Source organism: Cherax quadricarinatus, chromosome 10 (genome assembly GCF_038502225.1).
Source record: "Cherax quadricarinatus isolate ZL_2023a chromosome 10, ASM3850222v1, whole genome shotgun sequence".
NCBI classification, from domain to species: Eukaryota; Metazoa; Arthropoda; class Malacostraca; order Decapoda; family Parastacidae; genus Cherax; species Cherax quadricarinatus.
Window position 1 is genome coordinate 36,129,882 of NC_091301.1, and position 25,735 is coordinate 36,155,616.

Genomic DNA, 25,735 nt, shown 5'->3' on the forward strand with positions numbered 1-25,735 from the left:
CAATCTTTCCCATTTTGCTCGACTCCATTTTTCCGCTCTGCTGATAATTCTTTAACGGTTTTATTGGGAAGCCGGTTACTAGACTCAGCTGAAGTGGGCGTCCCGCCCATGGCTTGTCACCTGGGGTCCACCTTATCTAATCGGCAACTTCTAGTTTCTGTTTCTATTTACAAAGGGAATCCTCTTCACCTTTCTTTCATGGTTCAGCTTCGGCAGCATCTTGGGAACATAAAACCATACCAGGAGTGAGGTTAGAACCCGCAATCGTGTCATTAGATTGAGTCATCTTGGGAACATTTTTATGAACATAAGGAAGCAGGGAGCTATACAACGCAAGCCGTTAGTGACCTTTACATACCCAACAACACCAGGATAAGTTTTCATTTCTCTGTTAAACTGATTTTCTTTGCTTGTTGTTTAGTCTTTTGGTGTAAATACAATGTGAACTTGGCCTAAAGACATACGAACAGCATAACTAAGCCTTGTAGGTCACGTTCCATACCACAGAAAGGTAACGTTAATCCAGGATTGACACCAACAGGACACTCCAACAGGACACTCCAACAGGACACTCCAACAGGACATCCGTGCAGAGTAACCTCAGAGTGTTCCACTAGACACAGTAGACCAGGTAACAATGTAGTGTAGCACTGTCTTGGTGACAACAGTGTGTACTACAATGGAGCGTAAAGGCCCCCGGGGAGCCAAGCCCAAGAACGTGCCACTACCTGGTAACCTGATAACACTTGGCAACAAGTCTGGCCGGAGTGACACTCAGATAGACAAGAATTCCAGTCACGGGTCATCATTTGTTGCTAGTAAGTCATCAGGTAAGTTAGTGCATCACTTGCTGATGCTCTACAAACAGATTACTAGTGTAAAACAAATGTAGATTGTAGAACTGTAAGTCAGTCAATTACTGTGTAAATTTTCCAGTATTAAACTTGTAATAGAGATATTTATATTAAGTGTCTAAGAGATAAGAGATTAGATTTTGTTAGGATTTTTAACCCTAAAGGGTTAGCCACCCAGGATAACCCTCCAGGGTTAAAAATCCGAACAAAATTTTATATCTTAAGAAAGGCAGTGCATCAACGAGTATGGGTTGCATCCTGGGGGACAAGATTAAAAGATCCAAATACATCTTTTTTGAGTTATCTTGGGTGGCTAACTTTCTGGGTTAAAAATCCAAATGAATTCTTTCATCTTGTCTTATCTTATTCACTCTGAATAAGCCAATAATTTTACGGCTGGTCTAATTCATGTAAGGTTTAGTTGGGTTAGGTTGGATTATTTTATTAGATATACTTATCAAAATAAAGCTTCTTAAATGTTTAAGACAACTGCCTAGATTATTGCACTACCCACTTAATAAAAAATAATTTACATAATAAATTATATTCTTGTTTTGTCTGATATCACCAAATTAAACAATTTGCACAACAAATAATTGTTTATCCCTTACAATGAGCAGCATAGTTGTTATGTATAATAAGATTAGGGAATTTATGTGCCAGAAGAAAATTGTAATGAAGAGCCCGGGGTCTTTATTTACCCTTAAACTATGGCATACTCCCCAAAATATCCTGCTTGTGGGAAGATTTTGAAAAAAAAAAATCTTATAGAATGAAAAAGGTTCATTTTTATTATTCAAATAAGACTAAAATGAGGGGAATCTGATGAAAACTTACGATTTTATGGTGTGTTGAAGTCGACAAAAAAATTAGTCACTCATCAGCAACAATGGTGTAAATGTGCCAGCAACATTTATGTTTTACAATTTATTGATGCTGGATTTTGATCGCTTTTTTATTTTTTATTTGCTATTAATGTGTAGTACTACACTAGTTTCTTATGATATTTGATGTGTTCAAAGATGTTTTAGCACTTAAAACATGGGGAAATGCTCAGCCTGACATTGCTCCACTTGCAATATTTTTTTTTTATTACTATTTTGGTCTTCTAACACAATGTATAAGGAATACTTTTAATATTGTAGTTGTTTCAAGGAGTATATATCCTGGGTTATATAAACATTCTGTGTCCATAACACCTGTGTACCTTCCAGACTACTGTAAAACATATACAGTATTTACAACAAAATCCTATGATATTACAATTATTTCAGAGTGTAATACTCATTGAAACAAGGAAATAAATCACATTGTTTGAATTTATTAATAGGTTATCATGGGTTAAATCTGCTTAAGTGTGCTTTATGGCTTAATTCTATACAGTAGTTAGTATCATGAAATTGTAATAAATTTGGAATGAAAAAGTCATTTTCATGTCAGTTCCACACCTGTTTGCTGGTACAGAAGCTGGCAGAACAACAGCTCCTGATTTCATTGCTTACTTATACTATTTAGACATAGTCATTCACTGTGTGGACCCTTAAGGCCTTAGAATTTTTTTAAATGTATGAAGAGATCATAGAAGACCCAAAGAATTGTGTTGAGGTAAAAAATATTGGCAGGTGATTGATTTGACGACATGAAAACCTGTGCATACTAGTACGTTAGACACGTAATTATCAGTTGTGTACTAACACGTTAGACACAGTTTAAGGTTTAAATAAAGTGTATAAAATTGTCTGTAGTGAGTTCTCTCACTTGTACATCTGTACATGTAGTTTGTACTGTAGTTCCAGTATGATATTTAAATACAGTTCTCATCATGTTTTATCTAAAAGACATTTACAGGATTTGTTTGGTATCATCTCCTGAACCTTTGTTTTGAAACATTAGTTACTTCCTTCTGGCTCAGCATTCTCAATTAAGTACTAAATACAGTGGACCCCCGCATAGCGAACTTAATCCGTGCAAGAGGGCTGGTCGTTATGCGAAATGTTCGCTATGCGAATTAATTTTCCCCATAAGAAATAATGGAAATAAAATTAATCCGTGCAAGACACCCAAAAGTATGAAAAAAAATTTTTTTTACCACAAAAAAATGTTAATTTTAGTACACACAAACTGAAAAAGGCATGCACAATTACATGACACTTACTTTTATTGAAGATCTGGTGATGATTGATGGGATGGGAGGAGGGGAGAGAGAGTGTTAGTGTTTAGAAGGGGAATCCCCTTCCATTAGGACTTGAGGTAGCAAGTCCTTTTCCGGGGTTACTTCCCTTCTTCTTTTAATGCCACTAGGACCAGCTTCAGAGTCACTGGACCTCTGTCGCACAACAAATCTGTCCATAGAGCTCTGTACCTCCCGTTCCTTTACGATTTGTCTAAAATGGGCCATAACATTGTCATTGAAATAGTCACCAGCACGGCTTGCAACAGCTGTGTCAGGGTGATTTTCATCCATAAAGGTTTGCAGTTCAACCCACTGTGCACACATTTCCTTAATTTTTGAAGTAGGCACAATGGATTCCACAACTGGCATAGGCTTCTCAGGGTTAGCCCCAAACCCTTCAAAATCTTTCTTAATTTCCATACTAATTCTCACCCTTTTTACCACAGGGTTGGCACTAGAAGCTTTCTTGGGGCCCATGGTCACTTATTTTCCAGAAACAGCACCGAAAACACTGTAATAATACGAAATATTCCGAGTGTATGCTTGAATGTTACCGCGGAGGCTGGCTGGTAAACAATGGACGCGTCTCGGACGAAGGTCGCTGAGCGGGTTTTTGTCCACTATGCGGGGCAAAATTTGGGCGAACAAAGCGTTCGCTATGCGGATTGTTCGCTATGCAAGGCGTTCGCTATGCGGGGGTCCACTGTACTAGTTTCTTGTTTTGTTCTGCAGATATTGCTTAATTTTGGGAAAACTTGTTTGCTGGCCCTGGTGAGGTGCGGGTGTTGGGCTTTACCCACGTTTATGATGGTATGGTCCACTTTTTTTTTAGGGCAACAACTATTGAATTTTCTTTTCTGTATTCTCTAATGTTGGGCAACCTTTCAAAGCTGAACTCTGGATGGGCTCAGTACAGCTCCTGCTGTTGTAGCACTTCACTACCTTTGATATACCTTTGAATGTTTTTGAGAGTTTTCCTACTCATGCAGCCCAGGCCCAGGCCAGGTTTGTCTGGTGCTTGCCTAATCAACCAGGCTGTCATTGCTGGTAGTGTACTAGCCCGTACTGGCCCAAAATGATCATATGTTATCACCTGAGACACTTGGGGTTCCTTTTTATTTTGGAACCTCTTTTTTTCATTTTTGCCTCTTTGTATTACTGTATTGTCATTTTCTCATTTGCAGTAAATTTATTGATTTTCATTTGCTGGGTGTGCAGCTTCATTACTGTATGTCACTGGAGATTCGAGTACTGGCCTTTGACCATCCCCATTAAGCAACCCACAGTATTCAACTAACCCCCACATACCTGTTATTGCTAGGAGAACAAGGCCAGTGGATGTGAAGGGACCTTCCCATATATCTCCCAAAAGTCAGCATATTTACTGACAAATTTATTAACCACTTCTCCACCTTCCTAATTATGAACATTTTCAAAATGCCACTTGCAACTACAAAAATAACATTCAGACTCCATAACAATAATGACACACCCATAGGATAAAAAAAATAAACAGAAAAAATATGAGTTGAGGATGTCAGGTTGTTACCACTCCACATCCTCCCTCCACAATACCTCGCTGTAGCAGACTGGAGATATCAGAACTTTTTTCTATACTATTATTTGTAGAACATTTTTGTCCCCTGGGAACAGCTAAGACACTTGCTGATTACTTTGGTGACTACATGATCACATCCTCTACTATATCATCTCTGCTATTTATCCAGAGGACTGACAGTTTTTAATCTTTATATACAGTAACTGGTAATGTGATCAAATTTTATCAGTTATTAAAGCTGTAAACAATTTAATCATTATGAAGAAACTATGGACTTTTAATAAAATGCTGTGCAGTTATTACTGACTAATAAATTCTATGACTGTGTTAAGTAAGATTATTGTATAATCATTCAGTTTTTTGTTTTAAAGGTTCTTTTTCAGATTGCTAAAACACGACATTGATAATCTTGTTAAAATCATTACTAGGGGCCTCTGGTGACCGAGTTCGAGATGGAGGAACCGGGACATCTGGCATACTGGGAAAGAAGCCCAAAACGGGATTTGGAGCTGGGTCGGGTGTTGTCCGACCTGGAGTGGCAAAGCAAACTTCGGTGGACATGGTGAACTTGCTCAGTGAAGAGTGGGAAAATGTAGCAACAGAGGTAAAGAACATAATGTTAGAATATTAAAATAGCAGCACTGCAGTAGGTCTACTCACTCATGCCAAGCAGGTTTTACTTACTTTTGACCATTATCTGTCTTGTACTGCATCTTTATTACCAGTTTTAAAGCTACAGTTATAGAACTTACAGTATACCTGGTAAAGTGTCTGGTAGAGCTATTATTGAAAGAAGAGTAAGACAGAGAATAGGATAGCAGATGAACAAGGAGGCTTTAGGAAAGGTAGGGGGTGTGTGGACCAGGTGTTTACAGTGAAACATATAAGTGAACAGTATTTAGATAAGGCTAAAGAGGTTTTTGTGGCATTTATGGATTTGGAAAAGGCGTATGTCAGGGTGGATAGGGGGGCAATGTGGCAGATGTTGCAGGTGTATGGTATAGGAGGTAGGTTACTGAAAGCAGTGAAGAGTTTTTACGAGGATAGTGAGACTCAAGTTAGAGTATGTAGGAAAGAGGGAGATTATTTCCCAGTAAAAGTAGGCCTTAGACAAGGATGTGTGATGTCACCATGGTTGTTTAATATATTTATAGATGGGGTACTAAGAGAAGTAAATGCGAGGGTCTTGACAAGAGGCGTGGAGTTAAAAGATAAAGAATCACACATAAAGTGGGAGTTGTCATAGCTGCTCTTTGCTGATGACACTGTGCTCTTGGGAGATTCTGAAGAGAAGTTGCAGAGGTTGGTGGATGAATTTGGTAGGGTATGTAAAAGAAGAAAATTAAAAGTGAATACAGGAAAGAGTAAGGTTATGAGGATAACAAAAAGATTAGGTGATGAAAGATTGGATATCAGATTGGAGGGAGAGAGTATTGAGGAGGTGAATGTATTCAGATATTTGGGAGTGGACGTGTCAGCGGATTAGTCTATGAAAGATGAGGTGAATCATAGAATTGATGAGGGGGAAAGGGTGAGCGGTGCACCTAGGAGTCTGTGGAGATAAAGAACTTTATCCTTGGAGGCAAAGAGGGGAATGTATGAGAGTATAGTTTTACCAACGCTCTTATATGGGTGTGAAGCATGGGTGATGAATGTTGCAGCGAGGAGAAGGCTGGAGGCAGTGGAGATGTCATGTCTGAGGGCAATGTGTGGTGTGAATATAATGCAGAGAATTCGTAAGTTTGGAAGTTAGGAGGAGGTGCGGGATTACCAAAACTGTTGTCCAGAGGGCTGAGGAAGGGTTGTTGAGGTGGTTTGGACATGTAGAGAGAATGGAGCGAAACAGAATGACTTCAAGAGTATATCAGTCTGTAGTGGAAGGAAGGTGGGGTAGGGGTCGGCCTAGGAAAGGTTGGAGGGAGGGGGTAAAGGAGGTTTTTGTGTGCGAGGGGCTTGGACTTCCAGCGGGCATGCGTGAGCGTGTTTGATAGGAGTGAATGGAGACAAATGGCTTTTAATACTTGACATTCTGTTGGAGTGTGAGCAAAGTAACATTTATGAAGGGATTCAGGGAAACCGGCAGGCCGGACTTGAGTCCTGGAGATGGGAAGTACAGTGCCTGCACTCTGAAGGAGGGGTGTTAATGTTGCAGTATGGTGAAAGTTTTTCTTTTTCGGGCCACCCTGCCTTGATGGGAATCGGCCAGTGTGCTAATAAAAAAAAAAAGAGGTACAGTTATAAAACTTACAGTATTTCAAATTAAAGTTCTAAAATCCTTGAAAGAGTAGAATATTCTGAAGCAAAGAGGTATCAAAGTTAGTCGAGTATAAGTGTAGTGTTTCAAGTAGAGTGTAGTAGTGCTAGCTGACTGTAGTAGCCATAGCTTAGTAGTAGTAGTAGTTGTGTGTAAATGAGTGAAGTGGTGATGGATGAGTATAGTGGTGATACTTAAATATAATGTTGGTAGTCGAGTGTATTGGTGATAGTTGAGTGAAGTAATGATACTTAAGTGTAGTCGTGATAATTGACAGTTGCCGTGATAGTTGAGTGTAGTAGTGGAAGTTGAATGTAGTGGTGATACTTGATTGTAGTAGTGGTAGTTGAGTGTAGTAGTGGTAATTGAGTGTAAATGAGTGAAATGGTCATATTTCCTACAGTAACCAAGTATCCTGGGAGTCTTATGTAACTTAAACCTGATTAATTAATCTTAACAAATACAATTTATCAAGACTCAAATATAAGAAATTTTACAGAGATGGTAATCTTGGACTTACAAAAGGCATTTGGTATAATGAAAAATTAAATACTTTGTAGAAAACATAAGCTATTTTCATATGAGTTGCAGAATGGTTTATGTTCCCTTGTCAAAAAAATTAAATGCTAAACACAAAGCCAAAGTGTAAGTACCTTGCTTGTTGTATGTTCCTCAGGGAAGGTGAACACAAAGATCTCCATTGAATTCGAATTCAGTGTGTGACCTGAGACAGCAAATTAACTCTTAGGTACTGTATCTGTCTATTGCTAGGACAGCAGGCATGTGTATGTAAGGAGACCTGCCAAACATCATGCCATATTTGGGGAATGAATCAGAGTCATATGCCCTATCCCTGAGATATGAGTCACTGGCATCATACTCAAATTACTGTCTAGTGCTAGGAAATTTCATACTTGAATCTTGCAATATGAGTTATGTAATTGAAGAGCTCAAACCCTAGCAAAACTACTGTATTTCTAAGTAAAATCAACAAAATTCTTTTATGCTTTTAATGCAGTCTTCATGCTAGTTGCTTGTGCAAAATCTTCAGATATTCCTTTATTCTTACATAAAAACTTGTTTTTTAATGTATTTTAATAACTAAGTACATGCACTTTACTGTATTTTATGACTCAGAAAAATATATTACACCTCTCCAAGGTAAGATTTTTTAGATTTTGTTTAATCCTTCATGAACACTATACACCTCTTACACAAAGATACCATAGTAATGCTTTGAATTAAACAATAATAGAGTCTTGGACATATAGTACCAGCAAAGACTTAGATGTCAGTAATAAACTACTGTACAGGTCCGCCATCACAAATCTGGCAATCAGTTATTCGGTTCCTTCAGTTATTCGGCACTAGTTTTGGCTAGCATAATTTCAAATTTCCAGGGTCGCCACACCATCCTGCTGGTACTGTTTGGTGGCGCTACATGCTGCATAAGTCATTCCAATTTCTTTTTCTCCATTTATTGTTTTAACCTGCTTACTTTTAGCCCTAGCCATGGTTCCAATGAATAAAAGAAATGCTTCTCATTATGTAAAGCACCTACACAGTACATTATCCATTAAAGATAGGGTGGCTTTGAAGCCACTGTCGGTTGTCATGAGCTCAGTCTCATGAAGCAGGAAAATATGCTTTATTATTATGCTAATATCAACACTACAGCTTATTTGCCTATCACAATTGATCTAATATGACATAATAAACAATATAAATAGCATAAAACATGTTAAATACTCCAGAATAAATAATATTTGGCATAACACCCAGCAGTTCGACGAAGATGTGAAGAGGATATATAGTATACAAATACCATTCTCCTATCCCTGTCTTGGGGGCTTATATTAGAGAAAAGATAGTGTAGCACAGGGCTAATTGTGATATACACTCTTACTGCACCATAAACCTGAAACAAAAGTTATTTTCTCTATATAGATTATCACACATAGCAGCATATGTGTAGAGAACCTAGGATAACCCAAAAAAGTCAACGTAGCTTATTTTTAGTACCTGGCTTGGGTTAGCCATATATGATTTTTTATAAATATTTGATTCTCAGCCAGGGTAGAAACATTAGGCGTGTTTCTTTACACCTGTTGTCTATGTTTACCCATCAATAAATGGGTACCTGGGTGTTAGCCGCCTGGTGTGGGTGTTATCCTGGGACACTGACCTAACAAGCGGCTTTCTATACAGTAGTATGTCACTGATGTCAGCTAGGCTTGTATACCTTGTACATGTATGTGTAGTAAATAAAGACATTATTATTATTATTATTATTATTATTATTATTATTATTATTATTATTATATTATTATTATTTTCTCAGTTGTTTGTTGGGTTATCTTATTCAAACTTGGGCAATGTATGATGGAAAGATACTTCTTAAACTAAAAATGAAAGAAATCAGACCATAAATGGCGGAGTTCACGTCTCAGCCATTAGCGGCCGCTTGGCGGTATATTTTTGTATGTTTTTATGTTTATATTCTCATTTTTTTGGTCTAATTTGATAGAATGAAAGATATATTACAGAAATAGATATGATTTTGATTGCTTTCATGACGAAAAGTACCTTGAAATTGCACTCACAGTAGCAAAAATATTCTATTCATTAGCGAATCTCAAGAGTAAACAAATGACGTCACCGTCCAATACCTGTCCGCCTGCCAGTCATGAATGGGTTGACATTATTTATACATTTATTACAATAATGCAGCAGTCTGCATAACAGTAAATCTTCTATTTTTTTGTGAATAAAAATTCCAAATGGTAAGCAAGAGTAATATAAGAGGGGCCTGTAGCCATGACTAATGAACAGAGAAAAATGTTATTTTAGTGCCAGGAATGTCTGCATTGTTTATTCTGGACCCTATTTTGAAATTGGCATCTGTTGAAATTTGTGTGAAATTGGCCAAATTGCCAATTTCTGACCACTTTATTGGGTAGTTGAAATAAGTGAATGAGTGGTTTCTTGTACTCAGTTGACAGACTTGAAGTAAATAAATTTATTCAGGTATACACAAATACAGTTACATAGATTATCATACATAGCAGTGTATGTATAGAGAACCTGGGATAACCCAGAAAAGTCAGACAAAGGGACTTATTTCCAGTAGCTGGCTTGGGCTTGCCATATATGATTTTTGGTAAATATTTTTTTTTCTCGGTTGTTTGTTGGGCTATCTCATTGAAACTTGGGCAATGTATGATGGAAAGATACTTCTTAACGTACAACAAAAATAAAAAAGACGGATGATAAATAAGGGAGTTTACTTCTCAGCCATTAGCCGCCTCTTTGCAGTATATTTTCGTATGGTTTTTATGGTTGTATTCTCATTTTTTTGGACTCGTTTGATAGAATGGAAGATATATTACAGAAATAGACATGATTTTGATTGCTTTCATGAGGAAAAGTACCTTGAAATTGAGCTCAAAGTAGCGGAAATGTTCGATTTTTGCGGATATTCAATGAACTTCGTGTAAGTCAAGTTGGTTAATTTTATTAAGTGTATTCTAACCTAACCACTCTGTAATCCGGCAAACTCAGTAATCCGGCACACTACAGGTCCCAATGATGCCGGATTTGTGATGGAGGACCTGTACTAGTAATTAGAAAATCACTTAAACTTTTTCAGATGACCCTCATGTTAGAAACTTTTTAAATAACATGCTGTACTCTGTCTCCATTCATGGGAATACCTTGATGTTTATGAAGGTCTCTTGATCCATGAAACTGCAGCTACCTTCTCTATCCATGGATCAACCATGATTACCTCACCATGAAAATAATAACAATATTAATATACTTTTGACCACTAAATCGCTCAGTTATCAAACCCACCAAAATCATAGAGGCATTTGTTTCCTCATTAGACCAAATTTTATTTACCTGTACTTTTACTGATCACTGTTGTACCTTTAAGATAAGATTTGCTTGGATTTTTTACCAAGAGGGTTAGCCACCCAGGATAACCCAGTGAAGTCAGTGCATCACTGGGGACTGTCTGTCTTATTTCCATTGGGATCCTTTAAATCTTATCCCCCAGGATGTGACCCACAACAGTTGGCTAACATCCAGATACCTACTGACTGCTAGGTGAACAGGAACAGCAGGTGTAAGGAAACATGCCCAACATTTCCACCCATGTTGGGGATTGAACCACAGACACTCAGTATGTGTGGTGAGTGCACTGCCAACCAAACCCCGAACATCACAGAATGCCACTTGAAACTACAAAAATAACATTCAGACTCCACAACATGACATCAGTAGAACAATTTATCACAGAAGTAAGTAACATTAGCTGGAACAAAAAGGAACTGCTGTAACTTGCAAATAAAATATTACCACTGGTGAATATCTTAAATGCATGTCATGAACAACGTGTTCGTGTGTACTCACTCACATGTGGTTGCAGGGGTTGGGTCACAGCTCCAGTGTGTGAGTGTATGTGAGTTACTCTCACAATTGTGAAATAGTGTTAATTTTAATATTTTTAATCACATGTGTAATATTAATGTTTTAAAAGCATAGGCTGGTATCAGCAACGTTTTCACCATTACCGATACCGTAAAAATAGCAGATACTCACTGTTAACCCTTTCACTGTCGAGACCCCTGCTCACAAACTTCCTCTCAGTGTTGAAGAATTAAAAACAAAATTTTTTCTTATGAAATGATAGAGAATCTTTTCCCGATGAGAATGACACCAAAAGTACAAAATTTGATGGAAAACTTACGGAATTACGTCCTCGTGAAGTTAGTGGTCTTGGCGATATATACGCATCCGCGATTTTGCCCACTCTGAGCCCTGCTTTTGGCCAGTTCCATTGTTCCATTCAACCAAACTCATAGCTATTTCGCAAGAGCTCCATTTATTCTATCGATTGAGTACAAGAAACCGCCCATTTGGCAATTTCAACTACCCAATAAAGTGATCAGAGATTGGTAATTTGGCCAATTTCATACACAATTCAGGTAAGGCCAATTTCAAAATAGGGTCCAGAATTAACAATACAAACATTCCTAGCACTAAAATAAAATTTTCTCTGTTCATTAGTCACGTCTCCAGGCCCCTCTTATATTACTCTTGCTTTCCATTTTGAATTTTTATTCACACAAAAAATAGAAGATTTACTGTTATGCAGTCTACTGCATTATTGTAAAAATGGTATTAATAATATCAGCGTATTTGTGAAAACATATTAGACCCACCAGTTGACGTGTAATGAATGCATGACATGATTTGTTTACTCTTGAACATCGGCAAAAATCGAACATTTCTGCTGCTTTGAGCTCAATTTCAAGGTACTTTTAGTTTATAAACCATTGAAAATCATCTCTAATTCTGTAACATATCTTCTGTTCTATCAATTGAGACCAAAAAAACGACAATACAACCATAAATACCATACAAAAGTACACCACAAAGTCAGTGTTTTAGACCAAAAATATGGTTGGAGTTTTTTTTATCTCATGCACTGCGTGCTGAAGGATTTTTTTATACTGCGCACACTGACCACTCAGCCCATTCTCTCATATGTAGGCCTACCAGCTTTCTCCTGCAAGATTGGAAGCCACTAGAATTTTTTGTGTATTATTACGGCATCGACACTGGCTTTCAAGCTGTAGTATTATGGGACCGACAGTGAAAGGGTTAAATATAACTTTTTATTAATATTATTTTTAATAGTTCCTTTGTATAAAGGCAAAGGGGATAAAAGAGAGTGCAAAAATTATAGGGGGATAAGTCTGTTGAGTGTACCTGGTAAAGTGTATGGTAGAGTTATAATTGAAAGAATTAAGAGTAAGACGGAGAATAGGATAGCAGATGAACAAGGAGGCTTTAGGAAAGGTAGGGGGTGTGTGGACCAGGTGTTTACAGTGAAACATATAAGTGAACAGTATTTAGATAAGGCTAAAGAGGTCTTTGTGGCATTTATGGATTTGGAAAAGGCGTATGACAGGGTGGATAGGGGGGCAATGTGGCAGATGTTGCAAGTGTATGGTGTAGGAGGTAGGTTACTGAAAGCAGTGAAGAGTTTTTACGAGGATAGTGAGGCTCAAGTTAGAGTATGTAGGAAAGAGGGAAATTTTTTCCCAGTAAAAGTAGGCCTTAGACAAGGATGTGTGATGTCACCGTGGTTGTTTAATATATTTATAGATGGGGTTGTAAGAGAAGTAAATGCGAGGGTCTTGGCAAGAGGCGTGGAGTTAAAAGATAAAGAATCACACACAAAGTGGGAGTTGTCACAGCTGCTCTTTGCTGATGACACTGTGCTCTTGGGAGATTCTGAAGAGAAGTTGCAGAGATTGGTGGATGAATTTGGTAGGGTGTGCAAAAGAAGAAAATTAAAGGTGAATACAGGAAAGAGTAAGGTTATGAGGATAACAAAAAGATTAGGTGATGAAAGATTGAATATCAGATTGGAGGGAGAGAGTATGGAGGAGGTGAACGTATTCAGATATTTGGGAGTGGACGTGTCAGCGGATGGGTCTATGAAAGATGAGGTGAATCATAGAATTGATGAGGGAAAAAGAGTGAGTGGTGCACTTAGGAGTCTGTGGAGACAAAGAACTTTGTCCTTGGAGGCAAAGAGGGGAATGTATGAGAGTATAGTTTTACCAACGCTCTTATATGGGTGTGAAGCGTGGGTGATGAATGTTGCAGCGAGGAGAAGGCTGGAGGCAGTGGAGATGTCATGTCTGAGGGCAATGTGTGGTGTGAATATAATGCAGAGAATTCGTAGTTTGGAAGTTAGGAGGAGGTGCGGGATTACCAAAACTGTTGTCCAGAGGGCTGAGGAAGGGTTGTTGAGGTGGTTCGGACATGTAGAGAGAATGGAGCGAAACAGAATGACTTCAAGAGTGTATCAGTCTGTAGTGGAAGGAAGGCGGGGTAGGGGTCGGCCTAGGAAGGGTTGGAGGGAGGGGGTAAAGGAGGTTTTGTGTGCGAGGGGCTTGGACTTCCAGCAGGCATGCTTGAGCGTGTTTGATAGGAGTGAATGGAGACAAATGGTTTTTAATACTTGACGTGCTGTTGGAGTGTGAGCAAAGTAACATTTATGAAGGGATTCAGGGAAACCGGCAGGCCGGACTTGAGTCCTGGAGATGGGAAGTACAGTGCCTGCACTCTGAAGGAGGGGTGTTAATGTTGCAGTTTAAAAACTGTAGTGTAAAGCACCCTTCTGGCAAGACAGTGATGGAGTGAATGATGGTGAAAGTTTTTCTTTTTCAGGCCACCCTGCCTTGGTGGGAATCGGCCGGTGTGATAATAAAAAAAAAATAATAATATTTTTAATTTCAACAGACTGATCCCAATGATCTGATTCCTTTCATTGAGGCCGGGGAAGACTACATGGACAGCTCTGAAATGTACTTGTGTGGCGCTGTGAAAAGTCTTCGATCTCAGCGGACTAAGCCTGACAACTTGCTGTGCTTCTCTCTCATGTACCTGGTGAAAGTTAAGCCTCATCTGTTTAGTAGATCAGATATGGTGGTGGAAGCCTTCTGCTCACTGTTAAAAAGAGATCATTCGATGACCTATAAATCGAAAGGCAATGCAGCTGTGTCTGTTTTAGCTGCAAATATTCTTCTTGCAGCTTTCCAAGAAGAAAAGTCCTGGCCAGATATATTTGTTCGTGTTTATATTGAAGATTCTCTTGGAGAACGTGTGTGGGTTGACCACGAAGATTGTAAGGGCTTTGTCGACAACATTGCCACAGCATTCAAGACAAAAATGCCTCCAAAAAGTCTCTTGTATCCTGACCATGGTATTGGAAGTCGACAGGACTGCCCGTCTCCTCCAGTGTCTGGAGGCTCCGGAGGAGCTGATTCTGGTGATGGTGACTCCGAGTTGTCCCTTGAATGTAAGGAGAGTCTGGACGTTAGTGTTACTAATCGCTATTCAGGGGTGATGACAGAAGTAGAAGAAATGGTCATGGAAGCTGTACAGCACCAGCTTGGGGTGAGGCATCAGAGCCCAGATGCTGTGGCTCGGAATTTTATCCGCTTTCTGTCTTCTGTGTGCGGTATTCTGGAAGTACGGAGGCATGTTGCTCCAAGACTAGAAATGTGGCTTCAAAGTCCAAAGCTCCAGAGACCAGCTACAGAGCTACTTATGTCTTTATGTCTGAATTGCAACACTCACACTCAGCTAGACGTTGAGTGCATCAGTCATATAATAAGAATTCGCTTGAAACACAAACCTCTTATCAACCAATACATGTCTTGCTTAAAAGAACTTCTTGCAGCCCACCCTGACAATATTCCCTCAGTCATGAAGCATACGTTATACAATGAATTATCACAAGCAAGAAACCCAAGCAATATGAATATCTTGTCAGTTATTTTCCAGTTTGCACCAGAACATGCTGCTATCATACTTGCAGAAGAGTTCCAGGAACTTCTTTGTAACAGAGAGGATTTTCTTAGAGCCCTCAGAGCTCTATTGCGTGAGATTGTGCGAGCTTTGCGGCACGATATGCAATTCCAAAAGTTTTGCCTTGGACTCATGAAGGATCGCAAGGATCCCTCATTTCGAGAAAGTTTTGAATTTAAAGAGAGAATGTTTCACAGTATTACAGATCTTATAGTGCTTACTGTTTTTGTAGCCATTTCTCCACAGGTGAGAGAAAGTGCTGCACAGATGTTTAGAGGTGAACACAGAGACCCTGAATCAGTAAGACGATACCAGGAAATGGTGGCATGTATACAAAGGGATGCTGTTCATTGGCTTTACAGAGTGGTTCCCAAGTGTTATAATCCAAGCAAAGAAGAGTTTAATCGTTGTCTTCATAAAATCCTTATGTTTGAACAAGCAGAAGTTTACTTCATTAAAGACAACTGGCCTACAGAAAATGATCGACCATTATATTTTAGGCTTACCTCAGAAATCTCTGTGAAGCAAGAAACTCTGACGAGGCTGCTTATGATAGCTGTAATGAAGGATCAGTGGATGAAATCTCAGGATTTGCTAGAATTAGTTGACAAGCTTATCAAGAGAGCTACAGCTCTTCATAATGATGATATGGAAGTCTTACGCCTTGAAGACACAAAAATTGTAGAACTGATATTCAATCTTTGTCCTTACATACCACCTGAGAATTCTCCTCTACCTCAAGGGTACAGGCCTCCAAAGACTGCCATTGCTAATTTGTATTGGAAGTCGTGGATAATGCTTCTGCTCATAACTGCCCATAATCCAACTGTCTTTGGGCTTTTGGCATGGGAGTCATACCCAACTCTGCGCACGCTCATGGAAATGTGTATCACTAATTCCTTTGTATTTCCACCACCTACATTAGCTTCTGGAGAGAAAGGTGAAGAAATGACTACCCAGGAAATGCATCTTTGTGCCCTTGAACGTCAGCAGATATTGGATTTTGAGTCTCACTTAGCTCAGAAGACAATCACAGAGCAAAACAGTCTACTTCTCAGTCAATTAATAACTATGGATCCTACTGGGCCAGCTCGTAAACCTCCTGTTATTGTTTTAGAGCAGTTGAAAGCTCTTAATACCTCTCACAAAATTGGACACCTTCTCTGTCGTAGCCGAAATCCAGATTTTTTGGTGGATATAATTCAGCGACAAGGAGCCTCTCAGAGCATGCCATGGTTGGCAGAATTAGTACAGAGTAGTGAAGGTGCTTTCTCTGTACTCCCAGTGCAGTGTTTATGTGAATTTTTACTCAGTGAAGCTGGTACAGGAAACAGTGGAGAAGGAGCAACAAGGCACCATCAGCTGTTACAGCATTTGAGATCTTTGCTGCGTGCACCCCGTCAAGAAGATGGTGTCAGTGTAGAAATTCTTGAATACTTTTTGAGACGCCTAAGTTCCCAGCAAGCTTTGGCTCGTACACAGGCTGTGCGTGGCCTGCAGCTGGTGGTGGCTCCCCTTAGTGATCCTATGGAAATTGATAATGACACCCATGCACCACATGCATGGCTGCTTCAACATCTTCCTAACTTGCCAGGCTTTGATTTGGTCCAAGGAGTTGCAAGTCAAGCCCTTCGTGCTGCGTGTCAGATTGAAACTGACCCTCATGCTGTTAGTGCTTATATTCGTTTTTTGGCTGTACACACTAGAGATGATCCACTTCAAGATCAGGCTGAATTAGTTCAAGACATGGCACAGCTGATTGTAGAAAGATGCACAATGATCTTAGCTATTTTACCAATGCCAGACCGTCCAAACCAACCATTTCCTCATGCCCATAGCACACTGAAAGCTTTGCTTATTATTTTTATTAATTACATGCGTGGGGTTCGATTGCCACCACGAGAATCTTTCACCTGGTCAGAGAGTCAAGATCAGGTGCGTGTACAGTGGGCGTCTGGGGAACAGGCAGTTATGCATATACTTGTTGTTCATGCAATGGTGATTCTTCTGACTCATGGTCCTGACAATAGTCCAGATCTCTTTCATGAGCTACTAACTACTTGGTTCCCAGAACACGAGGAAATGCCACAAGCTTTTCTCGTAGATACATCAGAAGAAGCTCTTCTCCTTCCTGATTGGCTCAAACTCAAAATGATCAGATCCACGGTGTCCCAGCTTGTTGATGCAGCTCTGAAGGTGAGTCTCTCACTCTGTGTTACTTACATTTCATATTTTGTTATTATAGGCTTTTATTCATTTATTGTAATTGATTTAGCTTTGTTCTTTCCTCAATGTCTCCACCTCTTCTTCTCTACCTTCTCCTTCATCTCTATCTTGTAACACTGTATGACAGTTACATGTATAATATTTTCCATGAATTTTGTGTTACTGATTCAGATGTGTAATTATTCGAACAAATATGAAACATTTTACGGTGTATTTTGTATACATGTATATGTCAGCTTGTTTTTTTTATCTTATAGGATTTGGAGCCATCTCAGTTGGTATTGTTTATTCAGTCATTTGGTATCCCTGTGGCAAGCATGACCAAGTTGTTACGTGCTTTGGATGTAGCTGTCAACACAAATGATGAGGCCGTTGCAGCAGCAGTGTTAGACAAGAGTCACAAAACTTACATGGCTCAGCTGGTTGAGGTAAGAATAATAAAAATGCAAAAGTATTTTCTGTCCTTGTTCAGAAAAATTCTTCAGCATTTGTTAGTTCTGCTTTAAGGTCTGACACTCAAGTGTATATGGTTAGGAACCTAATTGCTTGGGAGAAATCCTTTATGTGTCGTTGGATTTTGAATATGGTAGTAGCATACATGGTATAGGTGGAAGCAACAGCAGCAGCAGCAGTGGCAGCATATTAGTAGTAGTAGTAGTAGACATTAAGTTGTAAATGGTATGGTGAATTAGTAATAGCAACAAGCTGTAGATAAAGATGCCTATGTATAGTTGAAGACATTTATTAAAGGAAACATTTTGCTATAAGTGGCTTCATTACTTCTAATATAAAGTAAGCTAACTCAGTGTGTTTTATAGTGGGCAAAGTAGGTGACCAGTGAGGTGAGGTACAAGGTGCGTTGGGTTGCAGAAATTACTGTATATCCCGGCATACAGGTTAACTTCTAAAATTCTGACATGTTAATTTAGGTTTAGGCCTAGATTTGTGCAGTAGGTCGACTGCCCCCAAGAAAAAACATGGCAGCACTACTTGCATCAATCTGTCAAGTTCAGAGTGTCTGAGTGGACAGACACGGACCATCAGACTGTTACATTCAAAGTTTCTGAGTGAACTATCATGGACCATTAAGGGGAATATTAGTTAATAATGCATCTTATTTTCTCCAGCTTTAATTTTTCATATTTTTTGTTGTTTTAGGTATTATTTTTAATAAAACACGACACTCCTTTTATTAAAAATATGCGTTGGGGCAAGAAAAATAAAACAGGTAAGAAGTAGCAAATAAAACTTTGGTACAAATTACCATACTAACATGTCATTCAAAATAAAAATGATCACTAGAATTTTATTCAGAATAAATTAATTTGATATCACATGCCTAAATCTCTTCTTTTAGTTCCCATTCTTTTAATGAATATCAGTTAAAACAGCATTTAAAGAGATATTGTGAAAAATCAAGTGAATTAATGATAATATTTCATTATGATTTTGCCATGTCCACATTTCCTGGTGAATATTCATTGAAAACATAAGAGCTTCCTATCTGATATACAGAAAATTAATAAATTTGGTAAAAAACAAACGAAAAGAATGCGACAATGAATCCAGTCATACACAGATAACCCACACATAGGAGAGAGGGGCTTACACCAATATTTCAGTCCGACTTGGACCATTTACAAAGCCACACTAATAGAAAGGAGAGAAGAAGACTGTATATATAGGCCAGCAGACAGGGACATAAGAACATAAGAACATAAGAAAGGAGGAACACTGCAGAAGGCCTGTTGGCCCATACTAGGCAGGTCCTTTACAATTCATCCCACTAACAAAACATTTGCCCAACCCAATTTTCAATGCCACCCAAGAAACAAGCTCAGATGTGCAAGTCCCACTCAAATCCAACCACTCCCACTCATGTACTTATCCAACCTAAATTTGAAACTACCCAAAGTCCTAGCCTCAATAACCCAACTAGGTAGACTGTTCCACTCATCAACTACCCTATTTCCAAACCAATACTTTCCTATGTCCTTTCTAAATCTAAACTTATCTAATTTAAATCCATTACTGCGGGTTCTCTCTTGGAGAGATATCCTCAAGACCTTGTTAATATCCCCTTTATTAATACCTATCTTCCACTTATACACTTCGATCAGGTCTCCCCTCATTCTTCGTCTAACAAGTGAATGTAACTTAAGAGTCTTCAATCTTTCTTCATAAGGAAGATTTCTAATGCTATGTATTAATTTAGTCATCCTACGCTGAATGTTTTCTAACGAATTTATGTCCATTCTGTAATATGGAGACCAGAATTGAGCTGCATAATCTAGATGAGGCCTTACTAATGATGTATAAAGCTGCAGTATGACCTCTGGACTTCTGTTGCTTACACTTCTTGATATAAATCCCAGTAATCTATTTGCCTTATTACGTACGCTTAGGCATTGCTGTCTTGGTTTAAGGTTGCTGCTTACCATAACCCCCAAGTCCTTTTCGCAATCTGTATGGCTAAGTTCTACATTATTTAACTTATAAGTGCTAGGGTTATGGGCACTCCCGAGCTTCAGAACCTTGCATTTATCTACATTGAACTGTATCTGCCACTTTTCTGACCAAGAGTAGAGTTTGTCTAAATCCTCCTGAAGTTCCCTAACATCTACGTTTGAATCAATTATCCTACCTATCTTCGTGTCATCGGCGAATTTGCTCATATCACTAGCAATTCCTTCATCAAGATCATTGATATATATTATAAACAACAACGGGCCCAAGACTGATCCCTGTGGAACGCCACTTGTTACTGATCCCCACTCGGATTTAACCCCATTTATGGACACTCTCTGCTTCCTGTCTGTGAGCCATGACTCGATCCACGAGAGCACCCTTCCCCCAATGCCATGAGCTGCTACTTTCTTCAACAGTCTTTGGTGCGGAACTCTATCAAATGCCTTACTAAAATCTAAGTAAACAATATCAAATTCTTTATCGTGGTCAACAGCCTCAAAAGCTTTACTGAAGAAAGTTAATAAATTAGTTAGACAAGACCGGCCTCTTGTGAATCCATGCTGAGTATCATTAATCAAGCTATGCTTATCGAGATGGCTTCTTATAATCTCAGCTATAATTGACTCTAGCAACTTGCCTACAATTGAGGTCAGGCTTATTGGGCGGTAATTTGACGGTAACGACTTGTCCCCTGTTTTAAAAATAGGAATTACATTAGCCATCTTCCACATATCAGACACTACACCTACAGGACAGGACAGGACAGTAGAGGTAGAGGTTGTCCCGTCCCTGTCTGCTGGCCTATATATACTGCCTCCTTCTCTCCTTTCTGTTAGTGTGACTTTGTAAATGGTCCAAGTTGGACCAAAATGTCATTGTAAGCTCCTCTCTCCTATGTGCGGGTTATTTGCGTATTGTTCTAGTCACGGTATTGTGCCTTTTTGTTATTTAATGCAGCCATATCTACTGTAGTTAAGTCTCCATTTTCTCCTTGCTTGGCATATAACATCCAAAATGAAAATAAACCATAGGATTTCATTCAGAATAAGCCCATTCAGTTACTCTTTCTTATGAATGTAACAAAAGATTGTATATCAGATTGGAGGGAGAGAGTATGGAGGAGGTGAATGTATTCAGATTTTTGGGAGTGGACTTGTCAGCAGATGGGTCGTTGAAAGATGAGGTGAATCATAGAACTGATGAGGGAAAAAGGGTGAGCAGTGCACTTAGGAGTCTGTGGAGACAAAGAACTTTGTCCTTGGAAGCAAAGAGGGGACTGTATGAGAGTTTAGTTTTACCAACACTCTTATATGAGTGTGAAGCATGGGTGATGAATGTTGCAGTGAGAAGGCTGGAGGCAGTAGAGATGTCATGTCTGAGGGCAATGTGTGGTGCGAATATAATGCAGAGAATTCGTAGTTTGGAAGTTAGGAGGAGGTGCGGGATTGCCAAAACTGTTGTCCAGAGGGCTGAGGAAGGGTTGTTGAGGTGGTTTGGACATGTAGAGAGAATGGAATGAAACAGAATGGCTTGGAGAGTGTATAAATCTGTAGTGGAGGGAAGGCGGGTTAGGGGTCGGCCTAGAAAGGTTGGAGGGAGGGGATAAAGGAGGTTTTGTGTGCGAGGGGCTTAGACTTCCAGCAAGCATGTGTGAGCGTATTTGCTAGGAATGAATGGAGACAAATTGTTTTTAATACTTGACGTGCTGTTGGAATGTGAGCAAAGTAACATTTATGAAGGGGTTCAGGGAAACCGGCAGGCCGGACTTGAGTCCTGGAGATGGGAAGTACAGTGTCTGCACTCGAGTCCTGGAGATGGGAAGTACAGTGTCTGCACTCTGAAGGAGGGGTGTTAATGTTGCAGTTTTATAAACTGTAGTGTAAAGCACCCCTCTGGCAAGACAGTGATGGAGTGAATGATGATGAAAGTTTTTTCTTTTTCAGGCCACCCTGCCTTGGTGGGAATCGGCCAATGTGTTAATAAAAAAAAAAAAAATAAATTATGAATGTCAGCAGATAGCAGTTTAGAGATATACTTTCTTCTTTCAACAAACCAGCCATATCCCACCGAGGCAGGGTGGCCCAAAAAGAAAAATGAAAGTTTATTTTTTTAACTTTAACCCTTTCAGGGTCCGTCCCGTAGATCTACGGCTTTACGTTCAGGGTCCAAACCGTAGATCTACGCCATGAGCTCAGCTCACTCTGATAAACTGTGAGTGGTACATTTGGGCCTAGATATGAGAGAATACATCTATGTGGTATGTGTGCACCACATAAAACAGATCCTGCAGCACACTGTGTATAATGAGAGAAAAAAATGAAATAATGATTTTTCGATTAAAACAGCAACTTTGCAGTGTTTTTTCGTATGTTTTTTATAGTTGTATTTGCGATTTCTTGGTCTCATTTGATAGAATGGAAGACATATTACAGAAATAGAGATGATTTTGATTTGTTTTAGCACTGGAAATGGCTTGAAACTGAGCTCAAAGTAGCAGAAATGTTAAATTTTTGCCTATATTCAAGAGTAAACAAACGACCTCACACGTCTAATACACGTCAGCTGGTGGGTCTAATATACATTCACAAATATGGTGATGATATTTATACAATTATTACAGTATTGCATAACAGTAAATCTTCTATTTTTTGGTGTGAATAAAAATTCATTATGTGAATAAAAAATCAAAATGGAATTTATTTGTAAAGCCTCAAAACATAACTAATGAACAGAGGAAATGTTAGTTTAGTGCCAGGAATGCCTACATTGTTCATTCTGGACCCTATTTTGAAATTGGAATATTTTGAACTTTGTGTTAAATTGGCCAAATTAACAATTTCCGATCACTTTATTTTGTAGTTGAAACAGTTGACTTGGCGATTTCTTGTGCTCAATCGATAGAATAGAAGTAATACTAGTGAAATAGCTAAGAATTTGGTTGATTGGAATAATGTAATTGGCCTAAAATGGGAGTCAAAGTCGGCAAAATCGCCGATTCGTAAATATCGCTGACACATCAAAATTCGCGAGAGCATAATTTCGTCAATTTTCCACCAAATTTCGTACTTTTTGTTTTATTACCTTCACAAAAAGATTCTCTACGATTTCATAAGAAAAAATAACAAATTTTTTTTTTGAAAATTCTTGGACACTGGTGCGTGACTCCAGATTTGGGCCTTGGACCCTGAAAGGGTTCATAATGTATACTGGAGAAGGGGTTACTAGCATTTTAATTGCCTGTTATGACACGCATGGCTAACGGAGGAAGAATTTTGTTCCACTTCCCCCTTGGACATAAGGGAAAATAAACCAGAACAAGAACTAGTAAGAAAATAGAAGAAAACCCTGAGGGGTTTATATATATATGCTTGTACATGTATGTGTAGTGTGACCTAAGTGTAAGTAGAAGTGGCAAGACATACCTGAAATCTTGCATGTTTATGAAACACAAAAAAGAAACCAGCAATCCTACCATCGTGTAAAACAATTACAGGCTTTTGTTTTACAGTCACTTGGCAGGATGGTAGTACCTCCCTGGGCAGTTGCTGTCTACCAACCTAGTACCTACAGCATGGGTTGCATTGTTTAATATTAGCGTATATTTTTTACTTTCCATGACTCGGTTTAGGAGCTGCCATTCTCCTTACCTTTCAAAACTAGTCATCCTTCACTTAATGAATATTTGCTTTGTGGAATTTTGATTAATGACCAAAAAAATCTGGGATCTTTTCTCTATTTAATGACCAGCTCTGGATGACAATTTTCCTCACTGAACAGCTATCAGGCGACAGCACAGGCTCATTTTATTTTTAATAATATCTGAGTGATATTATATTATTTTAATAATATCTAAATGATATATTATTTTAATATCTAGTATTACACCTCACTCTAAGCCTATATATACCTTCTGTGTCTGTGTAGTGTTTGTAACGGCTTGATAAAGCTCCTGGAGAACAAAAGGTTGCCACAGTAAAATGTCACATTAGTTGCATTTGTGTCGTTTTACTTAACAAGACATATGGCATATGGAAGATGGCGAGGAGGGGAGAGGGAGGAGGAGAGGTTATTGTTTGGAAAGGAAATCCTCCTCCATAAGGACTTCAGGCATCAAGGCCCTATCCTGGGTTACTTCCCTTCTTTGTCTTTTACTTGCACTAGGACCAGCTTGAGAGTCACTGGGCCCCTGTCGCACAAAAAATCTGTCCAGAAAGGTCTCTTTCTGGCGTCTCTTGAAGATTTGCCTAAAATGGGACAAGGCATTGTCATTGAACATGTTGCAGACACTGCTTGCAACAGCTTTGTTAGAGTGATATTTCTCCACAAAACTTTGCAGCTCATTCCACTTTGCAGACATGTCCTTAATTGCTGAAGAAGGCACATTCTCCCCTCTCTCTACTTCCTCCTCTGAAGCAATTTCCTCATCTGCAGTCTGTTGCTGTTCCAGTTGAAGGTCTTGCAGCTCTTCAGTGGTTAGCTCTTCTCTGTGGTCATCCACCAACTCTTCCACCAAAACACTATCTCTCCCTAACTGTTTTTCGTTGATCCACACCACCAGCAACAACTTCTCAATATCTTCGATTGTTTGTGATCTCTGTTTCATTAGCATATTTACCCCTTTCGCATTATCAGCTTCCTTGATTTATTTTTTTTTTTGCCAGGATGTAACTGATCATTGATGCGGACTTCCCATACATCATGGCAAGAGCGGCCACGCGTACACCACTATTGTACTTTGCTATGAGTTCGTTCTTGAATTCTATCATGTTTCTTGCTTTCTTTATCAAAGGGCTTGCACTCGGAACTTTCTTTGGCCCCATGATGGCTTATTTAGCAGTTACACTCAATAAACAAGCACAAAAAACAATGGATTATTACAAAATGTTATCTGAACGTGCGGGGTATTGTTCACTCAGTGAGAAACAACGCCAGACTGAGAATGCGTGGGATGCTTTGTGTGGGCGCGAGGAGGTGGACACGTTTGGTACAGACCATTGTCAGCTCTACGAAAACCAAACTGGCATATGAAAAGTGGGACAATAATAAATACTTAGACCAAAAAGTCGTCGAAAACCGAATTCTACGAAAACCAGGGCATACGAAAACTGTACTTCTGAAAGAGATCTCAGTGCTAAAGTTGGTAAAAATGTTGTGGAGGGAGTAGTAGGCAAATTTGGGGTGCCAGGGGTAAATGAAAATGGGGAGCCTTTAATTGAACTACAGTGGTCCCTCAGTAATCGTCCGGCCTGAAAGTCGTCCATTTCGGAAATAGTCCCGTTATTTCGTCTAAACATTGGCTCACAAATGGTCCGTTAACTCGCTAATCGTCTTTCGTCCTGGACGCGTACTCACGGCTCTGAGCCGCGTCGTCCTCCCTTCCCAGTCAGTGTGCCATTGTTTACCAGTGAGCGACGGTCCCCTCACGTGTTCATACGAAATATTTCATAATATTCCATTCATTTTAGTGCTTGCAAGTGCTAAATAAGCTACCATGGCTCCAAAGAAAGCTCCTAGTGCCAAGCCTTTGGTAAAGAAGTGAGAAATACGATTGAATTTAAGAAAAACATCATTGAACAATATGAAAGTGCCGTACATGTGGGCGAACTGGCCAGGACATATAACAAATCCCGTACAACCATATCTTCCATCATAACCAAGAAAAAGGAAATCAAGGAAGCTGTTGTTGCAAAGGGGGTAAATATGCTGACAAAAATGAGATCACCAGTACTCGAAGATATTGAGAAGTTATTATTGGTGTGGATAAACGAGAAACAATTAGCAGGAGATAGTCTTATGACGTCGCTTAT

At 39.1% G+C, this 25,735-nt stretch overlaps 1 protein-coding gene across 1 annotated transcript in view; it reads left to right on the forward strand.

Annotated features, from left to right (window-relative positions):
* Nucleotides 1-321: 321 nt before the first annotated feature.
* Nucleotides 322-25,735, forward strand: part of IntS1 (integrator complex subunit 1) — an 89,078-nt gene continuing 63,664 nt past the window's right edge. The window contains exons 1-4 of the mRNA XM_053799708.2: nucleotides 322-830; nucleotides 5,014-5,189; nucleotides 14,163-17,429; nucleotides 17,717-17,887. Coding sequence (XP_053655683.1) covers nucleotides 680-830; nucleotides 5,014-5,189; nucleotides 14,163-17,429; nucleotides 17,717-17,887 — 3,765 coding nt within the window. The 5' untranslated portion in view covers nucleotides 322-679. The remainder of the gene's footprint in view (nucleotides 831-5,013; nucleotides 5,190-14,162; nucleotides 17,430-17,716; nucleotides 17,888-25,735) is intronic.